The sequence below is a fragment of the Dermacentor variabilis genome, chromosome 3, assembly GCF_050947875.1.
Source record: "Dermacentor variabilis isolate Ectoservices chromosome 3, ASM5094787v1, whole genome shotgun sequence".
NCBI lineage: Eukaryota > Metazoa > Arthropoda > Arachnida > Ixodida > Ixodidae > Dermacentor > Dermacentor variabilis.
The window spans coordinates 19,027,244-19,040,403 of NC_134570.1; the positions used below are offsets into that span (position 1 = coordinate 19,027,244).

The 13,160-nt window shown below is 42.4% G+C and overlaps 1 protein-coding gene across 1 annotated transcript in view; it reads right to left on the bottom strand.

Moving 5' to 3' along the window:
* LOC142575225 (ubiquitin carboxyl-terminal hydrolase 48-like) overlaps nucleotides 1–13,160 on the bottom strand; it is a 100,814-nt gene that overhangs the window by 49,989 nt on the left and 37,665 nt on the right. Inside the window, exons 17-19 of the mRNA XM_075684380.1 lie at nucleotides 11,993–12,106; nucleotides 11,360–11,466; nucleotides 2,067–2,153 (exon numbers count right to left, since the gene is read on the bottom strand). Coding sequence (XP_075540495.1) covers nucleotides 2,067–2,153; nucleotides 11,360–11,466; nucleotides 11,993–12,106 — 308 coding nt within the window. The remainder of the gene's footprint in view (nucleotides 1–2,066; nucleotides 2,154–11,359; nucleotides 11,467–11,992; nucleotides 12,107–13,160) is intronic.

Genomic DNA, 13,160 nt, shown 5'->3' on the forward strand with positions numbered 1-13,160 from the left:
CAATATGACACAGGCAGCGATCATCTCAAAGAGCTAGTTGGCATTGGCACCACAGAAGTTGTGCGCTCATTCGAAGTCTCCCTAAGCATTTCAGGGCATATGGATGCGTCGACGTATACGGCCGCCAGCATTTCTGAAGCTGTGCCAAGCTCGCTATCAGTGCACAGTGCCAGGAATGCTGTCAGCTGCACACTTTGACGAGTTACATAAAATGTGACAAAAGTGATAGCATCTTTTAACGTGATTGCTGAGAAAACCACCCGTGTGCTTGATAACTGCGGCCAATGAAGTGCAAATGGTGACGACACACTGCTTTTACTATGAAAGCCAACTTTTTTTTATAAATATATTTCCCTATATGAAGGATAATTCAGCACTTCTAACTTTTTCTGATATATTTTTCTTTTATAGATCAGGGCCATGTTACATTCAGGTGCACTCTTTGTGCGCATAAAAGTGATTTTACAGAGCTGTGCAATTTTCCTCGACAACATAATTTAATTATGTTCATTATTCTCTACCTGGCTTTAAATGGTAATGCTTGCTATATTCTGTTGTACAACTTGTACAGGTTCATTCCCCATGTTAATCTTTTCACCTATCCTGCTTGGTCTTCGGACTGCAGTGTGCACTAAATTAAAAAAAATAATAATAAAAGAAAAGAAAGAACTTGCTGCCCGTTTTCAAACACCTTGAATCTTTATTAGGAGCCGGCAATCACACACGACTCAATCTCGCCGTGTCAGCAAACTTGGCGGCATTCACTTTCATGCATAGCCTTATCTGTATTACATGCCTTCTGTCATCTTCGATGACCAATGACAATTAGAAATTTTTCTACCTTTACACCCATCACATTGCTCGATATAAAGCAGCTTTGCCACCACAAAAAAAAGCAAACAGGTTTCATCTTGCGCAAATCATGTCCTTGTCACTATCATGCAGCAGCTAGGATGCAGCAACGGAAGAAACTCGACATAACCAGGCAGGTCTTCAAACGTTGGCCTTGGAACATGTGAAGTGCGCAGCTCACTGCTGCCAAAAGGTGCACGAAACATGTGCGCCAGTGATTCAAATTCATGTCAGCCAAGACAAGCGCTGCCTGTAGGTCACGTGACTGCCGTAACAAATTGCGATGCTGGTTGTCTCTGTTAACGCTTGCTTTTGTTGCTTTTATTCTTGCATGGAGAATTGGATTGGATTGGATTGGAGAAACTTTATTTATGCCTGCAGTTGGGCGCTCGCGCGCCCCCACGAGGGCCTACATCTTCCTCGAAGTTGCCGTTACTCGGCGCGGGTCTCTGCTCGCCGTTGCCGGCTCGCTGGGTCCGTGCCTTTCGAGTGCCTCGAGGACCTACTGGACGGCCCAGAGCTGATCGTCTTGGTCGTAGCTCTTCGCGGCTGCCTCGAGCCGCGGTGGGAGTGTTCTTGATTTAGCGTCTTCTGGACATTTAATGCAGTCCCACAAGATGTGCGTGTAGTCTGCGGTCTCCCTCCGGCAGACTCTGCACATATCTGTCGGATATGTCTCGGCATGGAGAAATACAGCTCTGCAGCAATCAGAATCTCCGATCTCTCGTGTTTACGGCAATACCAAAGTGGTGGCACTACATCAATGGAAAGTTGTGATCAACAGTGTGATAGAACCTCCCAAAGCCCGATTTCCTTCTTTATTTTCTCAAATTCTGCAGCATATTTCTTCCAAATAGTTCACCATATAATAAGGAAAAGCCTTAAGATTGCGAGAAAAAAAGATGAATTAATGAATCTGAAATTTTGAATAAGTTGGACATTTCCCGGCAGCATTCCCCCTTAATTTTCCTCATTTTTAACGTTTTTGGAAGATATGAATTTTGGACGATAGAAATTTTTTCACCATGCCAAGGGATTTGTATCACCAAGATTCTACTGCAAAGTGAAGTGCGACAATGCACTGGTTCTGTGGATGTAAAAAAAAAACAGCATGCACCCTCTGTAATGTGTTCTAAAGCATGGTATTAGTGGTGCCTAACAAATGGAGCCACCGTTAACATGTCATGGTTAAACAAAAACACTGCTACACGTACCATGCGGGCAGCAGATGTCCTCATTGAAGCTGAAGCTGGCAGTGGACACTGGTGGCAGTGTGGTGTCGGAGTCCTCTTCAATGGGACCTGCAATATGGCAGCAGTTGCACTCCTTTTAGTATCTCCTTGCAATCACAGCATTCATGCAGTTTAATTGAGCACTACAGCTACACAAATACTGAAGCATCTGCACACCTGCTGTCAGACTTAACAGCTTTATATAGTCTCTCCTAAGGACAGGGAGGGCTATTGTGACAATGTTTTTGAAGCATTAGCCTTGTTCACCTTCTTCCTCAAACCAGTAATACCAGTTTTTTAACGATTAGTATCTGTTGAGCCCACATGAATCATTGCAAGTGCATTCAGGTAGCCTGCCAGTGGCTGCACAGTAGGTGCTGATATCATTCAACAAGATTTCGTGAAATGTTTCATTATTACGCAATATATGGTGCTATATTGTTACGGGGAGATCTACAGGAAAGGGAGTTTATTTACACTATGTACAAGGAGGCTAAAAGTGGGGCAGCAACAACAAAGATGGCAGGCTAGAACTTTGCTGATTCCATGGCCACTGGCGTCGGTACAGATTTCCGTGGCCGCAGATTTGTCAAAGTGAGAGGACACTGATAGTGATGTTAATAGTCCAATCACTTGTGAGAAGACTGATGCTTTTTCAGGATCCCAGAAGAAAGTAATGTCTTTCTTAACAAGGCACGTTAGGAGCCTTGCTATTTCTACAATATCTCTCACAAACTGCCAAAAACAGAACACAGGCCAAAAAAGGAACAGACGTCCCGAGCAAAACGAGGTGTCGGAAAGTTGGTAACCGCTAACTTTGGCAGGGTCAGGCCGTATACCTGTAGCATCGACAAGATTGCCAAGTGCAGTGATTTTTCGGCGGCCGAAGCGGCATTTGGCAGAGTTCAGTTCAAGACCTGCAACGCGAAGGACGCGTAGAATAGCCGAGAGTCGATGTAGATGACTGGAGAATGTAATTGAGAAAATGACATCACCGAGATGGCACAGGCAAGTAGACCACTTTAAACCACGAAGAAGGGAGTTCATCATTCACTCAAATGTTGCTGGGGCATTGCACAAGCCAAATAGCATAATTTTGAACTGGTAGAGCCCATTGGGTGTTATAAAGACGGTCTTCTCCCCGTCTTTTTCATCAACGGTGATTTGCCAACAGCCAGACCGAAGGTCTATAGAAGAAAAGTACCATGTGCCATGTAGAGTCGAGGGCATTGTTAATTCACGGCAGTCTTTATTAGTAATCTTGTTTTGGTACCGATAGTCGACGCAGAACCGCCAGGTGTAGCCTTTTTTCCTGACAAGCACCATAGGGGAAGCACAAAGACTCGCAGATGGTTCCATGATGTCCTTAGTAAGCATTTTCTCGACTTCCGTTTGGATTACGTGCCATTCAGTTGCAGACACTTGGTAAAGACGCCTATGGATGCAAGTGGCATTTCCTGTGCCATTGCGAGAGTCGCAACTTTTGTCTGGCTGAGATGGGGTGAAGCAAAATCAAAAATGTCACTGCAAGTGGCTAGCAAGCGACAAAGGTCATCAGATTGAGCAGCCAAAAGGCATGGGCAACTGTTGCGTCAAAATGGGTGTCAAATGAAGTCCTGGCATCAGGGCTTCCAGAAGACTGTAGAGCATCGATAGTAAGCATCCGAGGGTTGTGTGCGTCTAAAGGTGCTATGCTGCCCAGCGTGATACCTTTGGGAAGAAACTGTGGTGTGTGTCCAACTTGAATCAGAGATACTGCTGGGCAGGACTCATTGCAAGAACAAGCCTGAGGAACCGATGGAGACGCAGCCTCAACCTCGCGCTGGGCAAGACGCAGCAAGTTATCAGCACCAGGTGGCTGGACACCTTCACAGGATGAGGTAGCAGTGGTATTAGAAAGACGGACAAATTGTTGTGAGACATGGCTGCTCTTGGCTTCTTCAAAGCGTCGGCACTCTCTTATAATGTCGTCAGTGGTCAAGCAACCCTTGTACATAAGTAAATAGGCATCGTCGGCAATGCCTTTAAGAATGTGGCTGACTTCGTCAGCTTCAGGCATCTTGACGTCAACCCGCCGACAGAGCGCTAATACACCTTGAATGTACACAGCATACGATTTAGTAGATGTTTGGGCCCGGCACGAAAGTTTCTTCTTGGCAGCTCGCTGGCATCCAACTGGCTTTCCAAAGAGTTCCTGCAGTTTTTGGTTGCAGGTGTCCCAACTGCTCAATTCCTCCTCGTGTGTATGGAACCAAACACAGGCCATTCCCTTGAGGTAATAGATGATGTTAGTCGGTCATTATAGGTGCCAGGGTCTCAGAGTTGGGTCAAGACAATCGGTGTTGCGGTAGCCAAAGCAGAAGCAGCGGGCCTCTCAGTCGACATGGTCAAATAGCCCACAAGGTGTCTGCTGTGAAGTACTGTGATGTGCTCGCGAGGTACCCTGCACCTCCACCTAGATGTTATGGGGAGATCTACAGAAAAGGGGGTTTATTTACACTATGAACAAGGAGACAAAAAGTGGGGAAGCAACAACAAAGATGGCGGGCAAAAGACCTCACTTCGTCCTCCCCTTGTCTGCTCTACGCTTCAGCATCTTCTTCTATATATGCTGGAGAATCGGCTCATAACAATATGTACATGTAAGTACTGCAAATAACTAAGCATTGGCGCTCTTTGGCCATATCTGGCCCTTGTGCCACCAAAACACAACACATCATCATCCTCATCAATAATTAAGGGAGTGCCAATAGTAATTTTTGAGACCAAATCAAACAGTGCCAGAAGTGAATCAAATCAAATAGTTTTCAAATATTGAACAGTTGTTCTTGCAACTAATATAAAACAATGTTCACATTCTAGTACGCATAAAGTTAACTAGTTTCTTAAACGTCATTGCAAGTTATGAAGCATTGTTTATTAAAAGCACAAAAGGAGCATTACGAACAAATAAGGCGTTCCGGTGCATGCACAGGACCCTTGGAGAGCACAAATGATAGCTGTATAGCCAGAAAAGTCTGCCTCCCTGAGTGACGTAGCCTGCTCCACTATGTAACATCTCGTGTTTTATGCCTATACTATGCCTGCAGGGATAAAATTTCTTGCAATTTTGCTCCAACGTTATGTTTGATTGCACTGAGTTGACATTTTGGAATATTTGAAAGGTATCAGAATAATATTCATATCTGCAGATACAGAAGAACCTTACTGCCTGTTCACCGTGCAGATACCCCCATTTCGTACAATTTTCCGGCACTAACGTTTGTGATCAAAAACACAAAAAATTAACTAGTACAGTTACACTTATTTACTTCAGTTGGTGGGTGATGTCGGAATACAATGTTGCGCCCTTCATGCAGTCTGCAGCATAGAATGGTGGTGCATTTTGGTTATTGTGTATTAAAAATGTGCAGTACACTTCCAACAGCACTACGCCACACTCCCTGTGAAACATATAGGTGGGATGCTTATAGTAGCAATAGGGTCGGCAAAGATAGCTTTGAATGCAACATACAATGACCTGCGAGGAGATTTGCTGGCACTAGAAGAAGATGCTGAGCATGCGCCAGCATTTTCACACGAGCTGGACAGGCAAGTACTGCGGGGAAGCTTCCGTGATGAGTATCTACTGCTCTTGATTGCTAACATTGGTGATGAAAAATCGTACTAAATGGAATTGTATTAACAATGTTTTACTGTATTTTCAAGAGGGTTGACACTTTTGGAGGCTAAAGGTGAAGGTTGTGTCAATGAGTCTTTTCAGTTACAGTCAAATCTTGATATAATGAAACACATGGGACCGCCAAAAATCATTTGTTTTTCTGAAACTTGTCTGCAGTGTAACTTGTCCGCAGTGTTGCTGAATAGAACAATCTCATCAGTGAAACGAAGGTTGCTGAGGTATTCGCCGTCGTTTCTTACTCCTGACCCTTCCCAGTTTAATAGCTTGAATAGGCACGCAGTGAATAGCATTGGAGAGATTGCGTCTCCTTGCCTAACCCCTTTCTTTATAGATATCTTTCTACTTTTCTTGTGGAGAATCTAGATAGCTATGGAATCTTTGTAGATATTTATGTAAGCCTCCTGTACTCCTTGATTACGTAATGCCTCTATGACTGCTGGTATTTCTACTGAATCAAATGCCCTTTCGTAATCTATGAAAGGCACATAGAGAGGCTGACTGCACTCTGCAGCTGTCTCGATCACCTGATTGATAACACGGATGTGATCCATTGTAGAATATCCCTTCCTGAAGACGGCGTGTTCTCTTGATTGACTGAAGTAAGGTGTTGTGTTTATTCCATTGGAAATTATCTCGGTGAATATTTTATACACAACCGGAAGTAGGCTAATGGGTATATAAATTTTCGATTTTTTAACATCTCCTTCTTGTGGATTAGCATAATTTTGGCATTCTTCCAGTTCTATGGTATACTTGAAGTTGTGAAGCATTGCCCATAAAGGGCCGTGAGCTTTTTAAGCATATTTCCTCCATCTTTCATTAAATCGACTGTTAGTCCATCTTCTCCTGCCGCTTTTCCCCGTTTCATGTCTTGCAATACCCTTCTAACTTATAGGAGGAGCATCTGTAACCTGTTCATTACTACTTCGAATGGAGGTATCATGACTGCTCAGAGTACTGCACAGGTCAGTATAGGATTCTTCTGCTGCTTTTACTATATCTTTGAAATTTCTGATGATATTACCCTGCTTGTCTTTCAGTGCATACATCTTGGATTGTCTTATGCCAAGTTTTTTTCTCACTAATGTCATGCTGCATCAATTTTTTACCGCTTCCTCAGTCTTTCTCACATTATAAAAGGAAGCTCCACGTTGCCTCCAAAGCGCAATGTTTCTTGTTTGTTGGTTTTTCACATTCCTTGCCATGGACACCGCAACTGTCTCACTTGAGGCGGACATCTGAACTATTTCAAAGTGCAAGCGTGCGTGAATGGCAGCGTGTGGAAAGTGCAAAGTGCGACCGTGTGGCACCCCATGAGTACAGAAGTTACATTTCTCCGCTTGCATAGCTAGTAACACTGCAGAAAGAAGTTCAAAAGAAAGAGGAATGCGCAGATAGAAGGCCAAAAGAAGGACGCACCTACGTTGCTAGGCAACACTTATCTGGGCAGAGCATGCACTCGCAAAAGCCGATGCGTCGTCGCCTTCGCAATACATTTAAAAAAATGTTTTCCCGCACCTTTTTTACTGAGCAACGACTCAGGTTTTTCGAACCTGTGCGCTGTAATGTTCGCTTTCTGCACCTTGTTGTCTGCCTGTCTGCTGTTTCAGCTGCTGTGAAGGATACACAGAAATGTAAGAATCCCCAGATTTCTGAATATTTGTTCATAGTACTGAGGCATTGTTAACATGACAGAGAAACTGAATAACAATCATTGTACTGAAAAGTTCGGTATTCTTAAGTTCGTAGTAATGAAATATTTTTACATTGAAACCTTAAGTTAACAGGGGATTTCTGAAAATTTGTTAATGTCATGTTCGTAGTAACGAGGTTTCACTGTAGTGCCTTACAGTTAAGATTGCAATCATGTCAGCTGAACGACTCAGACTATTGCTAACACAGGGTCTCCGTGCCAACATTTATGTGTTAGATGAATCAAGTGATATTAATTGTTTTGTTGTAGCTTCGTTATGAAGAAATTTTTTTTTTACATGTTTCCTAAGTTGTTAAAAACAGTGTAGTTAAAGTGTCCTTGAAACGGTTTGGACAAACCTTGCAGACGTGTAGGGTACAGCCACAGTAAAACATTATCGCCACAATTTAAGTGAAGCATCTCATATTAAGAGAGTTACGGACGATTAAATGTTACCCTCTTCTCTAGCCATGCTTTTTCTACTCAACTCGTTCACCAAGCGATCATGGTTAAAGTCCGCCTTCACTGGCTCTGCGTCATGACGTGGCATTGTGGCGTCTACTCCGGTTGTCTTGGAACCAGAACGCAAAGCCTCTCCAAACTTTCTGCTAGCGGCCTGACCAACATACACCGTGGGAGCGATCTAAGCAGCATGCGTTGCACGCCTTCTGTCTCAGTGCCGAGCATGTCCAGTACTCCGGTAATTGCAGGCGAGCTGGGCGTTCTGATGGATGGGCGGAGGCACAAACTAAAGCTCCTCTATACTACAACCGCTGTGATGAAGGGGCTTTCGCGTAAATCTGAGCAGCCAGCACTGAGCTGCCATCTGGTGGCGCAGAGCTTAACCAGCCAACCAAAGAGTTGCTATTGCTGTAACCAATTGCAAAACATCTGATACATTTAAAAAGACAATGTGTTCACTCTTACGCTCGTGCGAAAAATTTACGCCAGCAGCAAAGTATAACACACCTTGATACTGCCACATTAGCTCTGTGTTTGTCTGTTAAAGCTCTGTGCCACCAGGTGGCTGCACTGAGCAGGCTGTTCACATTTGCTCCTCTGCTCATCCAGTAAAAGGCCCAGTCTGCTTGCGCTTGCATTCACACTGGCTTACCCAAATACTGGACATGCTAAAGCTCTCTATTGTGGTAGTAATAATCCGGCATGAACTGACGGCCGCAAAAGCACAGATGCTGGTTTTGATTGGATACCGACAGCCCAACATGCAGCAGCCACTCCGCTCACATGTTGCCTTGCAGAGGAACACGATGTCGCAGCTTGACGTGTCGCCGATCGCTAGATTTGCTGCCCACAACGTAAAAAGGGCGATCCATGGTGCTCACAAAAAGAAAGCTCGAGGCCAAAACTGACCACAGAGCTCGCATCAACACGGAGAATGTTGCAACACAAGCAGACGACACTTGTGGTGTGCTGGAAGTGCTTCTTTCTTTATTAGAACATAAAACATACAAATCAAATATTTTGTCAGCTCGCCAAAGCAATGATGCTTTTGACGGGACTGGGCAGTGCTATGGCCCGAATGACATTCTTGTGCTCTAAGAACAGAGGAAACAATAGGAAAGAAATAAAAAGAAGTACAACAGCAAAATTAAATTTTTTATATGTGCCAAAAGCAGTAACCTGTAGTCCGCGAAAGCATCAATGCTTTTATGTGGACCACTGTATATTTGCCTTCAACAAGGCATAATACAAGTACACAATTTCCTTCCCTCCTCCCTACCATTCTAACTCCCTTTTCCTCCATCGTTCGGATGATTTATAGTATTTGTTCCGGCACGAGCAATAGTGTAAGCAGACATATTACACCAGCAATATATATGTATAGCACAACCCTCTATTTCATCATATACAGTTGTAAATGTTCTGGAAAAGTAGCAGTCACCAATCACTATTAGAAAGTAAGAAGAACACAATACAAATAGAAAGAACACAATACTCTAGTCTGTTTTATGCAATTGTTAGCGAAAGTTCATCATAAAAAGTCCTGTCACATGGTTTTCTTCGATTATTCCCAGCCACTTCTCAGAACCGTGCAGTGTACAAAATCTTTTATTATTCTGAATGACGATACCTTGGGAACTTCTTGCATTTTATTAAAGTATAATGGTACATAATATGATTTTGTTCTCTTACCATAGTTCGTGAATGCTTTAGCCTGAACTAATGGCTCAGTCTTGCACAGATAACGAGTTTTTACATTTTTTGGTTTAAAGGATTCATCAAAATAATGCTCCATAAATACCGCCGAAAGAAAAAGTTCCAAGGAGTATTTCATGATCTAACGTGTTGAATGCTTTTTCTGGTCTAAAAAAAGCCCAATTACTATCTTATTTTTATCTATTTCACTACGTCTCTTATCTATTTTGCTACATCTGCAAAGTCTTCTAGTAGTGTGATTGTGCTTTTCTTGCAACGAAACTGATACTGTGAATTACACAACAGATGAAACTTTTTGCAAAAGGAAATCATTTTCTTGTGCATAAGTTCCTTTAGAACACACAACAATGCGGGCAAGATTGCCATAGGTCTATCAAGCAAAGTTGAATAATATCTCATGAAATTGAATCCCATCATATCCTGGCATTCTAGTAATGGAAAATGACCTTATTACATCCCAAACATTGTGATCAGTTATCTCACTCTAACATACAGAGTTGATGTTTGATTTGATTGTTATGTCATATGCAGCCCTAGGGGAATTTCCCCAAAGTTTCTTAACAGTATTAGCAAAGCAGTTATTGAATTAATTTACTATTTCATCATCTATTTGCCTTCGTGCTTGAATGTAGTGATAAATTATCATTGTGTATTCTCTTTCTGTTAACAATTTACCAACATTCCAAATATTTCAAACAACATTTGTTTACCATAAATTTGGAAAAATTATTGATGCAACCTGGGTAGCCAATCGGATCGTTCGCTGAACTGATGTCAATTGGACTAACTACGTCAATTGGGAAGGGGGTGGCTCAAAACTAAGGGAGCGGCACTGCTGAGATTGGTAGTGATGCACATTTCTGAAACTTTATAATAAATTGCACCCTTTACACAGAGCGCTCAAATGCATCACTTATTGATCAGAAGGACCTGCCCTAATGACTTAGTATGTTTGTACAAAATCGTCAAAATCGCTTCAGGGTCTCTTCAAATGTGAAAAGAAAATTTTTTTTCTCTCTGAAGCCTTTTCTACCATGAAATAGTATTAATGCGATAGTATTAAGGGCTCTGTGTCACAGAAAATCCGGCATCGGCTGTAGTGAAGTCTGTATGAGAAAAATCCCGAACCACACAAAACCCAATCCATGCAGGCCCTCCACATAAAATGCGCCAGAAAATTAATAAAGTATGACTTGCACAGAACCTGCAGACATGATAACATCGGAATGTAATTTGAATATATGAGAAAACATAATTCTGTTACATGGGAACTCAAACACAAACCCCTTTTCTATCTGCCATTAGAGGTCTGTCTTAGTAGGAACAGCACGCCCCACGTGGTTCCTTGCAACTCCAGCCAGATGGCGCTCACTTCCACGCATCTGCGACAGCACTCGCCATCGTGAGGAAACAAAAAAAAGAAACAGAAAGCTCGTCCTTGTGCATAGCGCTCACCACCAGTGTTTCCAGGAAAATGTACAGTAACATAACTGTTAAACTCCTGCTCTATCCATCTTGCAGTGACAAAACTTATTGCCAAAGTTTATCGACAAAATGTGTCCAGAAAATCTCCAAGGCAAGCGGATGTCAATAAAGAGCTAATTAGCATGTTAAAGTTTCAAATACCTCTCATGATGGCGTCAGTCACACCACCAGCAGCTGCATTAACTGTGGGCTAAATCATTGACCACAGAAAGTACCGAACACAACAGCACTGCTGACCTGTGTCGTTGCCGTTTGTCTCCTGGGAGGGAGATGCCACCTGTGCCATGGCCAGCTTGCGCCACCAAAGCAGCGACTGCTTGCCCACCCACATCGAGGACTCCGTGCTGCAAGGTCCATAATCCAGCTGTATCCACTCCCAGTGTAAATTTGTACGGTGGTCGCAGGGCTGTAAGCACTTATTAAGGCCTTTGCAACCTACAGCAGTTCATTCACATTTACTCACTTTTAAGCAAGGAAGCCTTTTATGTTTCTTTACTTTAAGTATATCGTAATCTTTTGTTCCAGCCAGTACTTTCTATAAACGAAGTACTATGTCACCATAAGCTTAACATTTTCATTAGCATTAAAAACAATGTGATGATGTGAGCACTGCTGCTCACATCAAGCAGCAGTGCTCACTCAGTATTTGCTAAAATTGTTGAAGGACTGTGAAAACAAAGATAACAGTTCCCTGTTCATGCATTTCTACATCTTGCAGCAGGTCACAACAAAGCAAGAGTGACAACCATTTCAATAGCCCCCATAGTGTTGCAGTTAATACTGAAATATGACAGCACATCACAATGCAGCTAAAAGGACTAACAGCATTTAGGCACGTCCTTGTGCCCAGAAAGAAGCAGGCATGCCTACCTGCTTGGCTTAAACTTGAGCAGTCGGGAAATGTTCCGCTGGTCATCTTGTACCTTCATGTGGGCCCTGAGGTAGCGACACTGCTGCACCACACAGCTGGCACACAGTGCTTCCCTGCAAGGAGGAAGATGGTTGCCTTCATCACACTACCAGTCCAATCACTAAGGTTGTCACAGCTACGTAGGCAAGCGTCACCAAAACATTCACTTCAGGCACTTACAGACTTAACAAGAATCCCAATAACTGGAAGTTAGATCACATTTCTGCTTACACCGAACAGCATGTACAGATTTAGATGTTCTTTATTTATGTAATGCACAAGAGCTCTGGTCTGAGCAAAGCTGTCTAGCTTTTCAGATAATGTTGCTGACTGAAACACACTGAAATCAATGCCTGCCAGTATGTCAAAAACCACAGATCATGGTGATTAATTATGTATTGCTTGGCAAGCAACTGAAGTTGAAACTTTATACATGTCAAAGGCTAACACATCCATCTGCAAGATTGGCCCAGGAGGCAGACCAAAGCTTTCCGACATGACAGTCTGACAATTGTTCATACCTCGGAGCACAAAAGAACTCCCCATAGAGTGAGGTAAACAAAAAAAAAAAAAGAAAGAAATCGGTGGCAATTTAGCACAAAATGCGAGAGAAATGCATTAGCATGATGTCGCACCTCTTTGAGGTCCCAGATCATGATGTGATACATATATATATATATATATATATATATATATATATATATATATATATATATATATATATATATATATACACACACACACACACACACACACACACACTTTTTTCCACTGTGACACTCCTAATGCCAACGCATTAAAAAAAATTTTATTGGATGTAAAAATTTAGACAAAAACTTATTAACAATGACGCCTTCTGTGGCACCTCTAGTATTTAGTATTAGTAGAAAGACATGATGTACTGTGAAACTAACAAAGCACACGTCAACACAACACGAAGTACTATTAGAGGCAAATGTTATAAGTAGGGGTGTGGGAATACCGAATACTAGATTTCAAATCGAATATCCAATTAAATCAAGAAAGAAAAGTCAAATATCAAATCGAATATTGAATATCAGAAAATCTTTCACAAAATTTATTGCTTACCAATTTTGGGAAAGAAAACAGATGGCGCTGCACATGCTC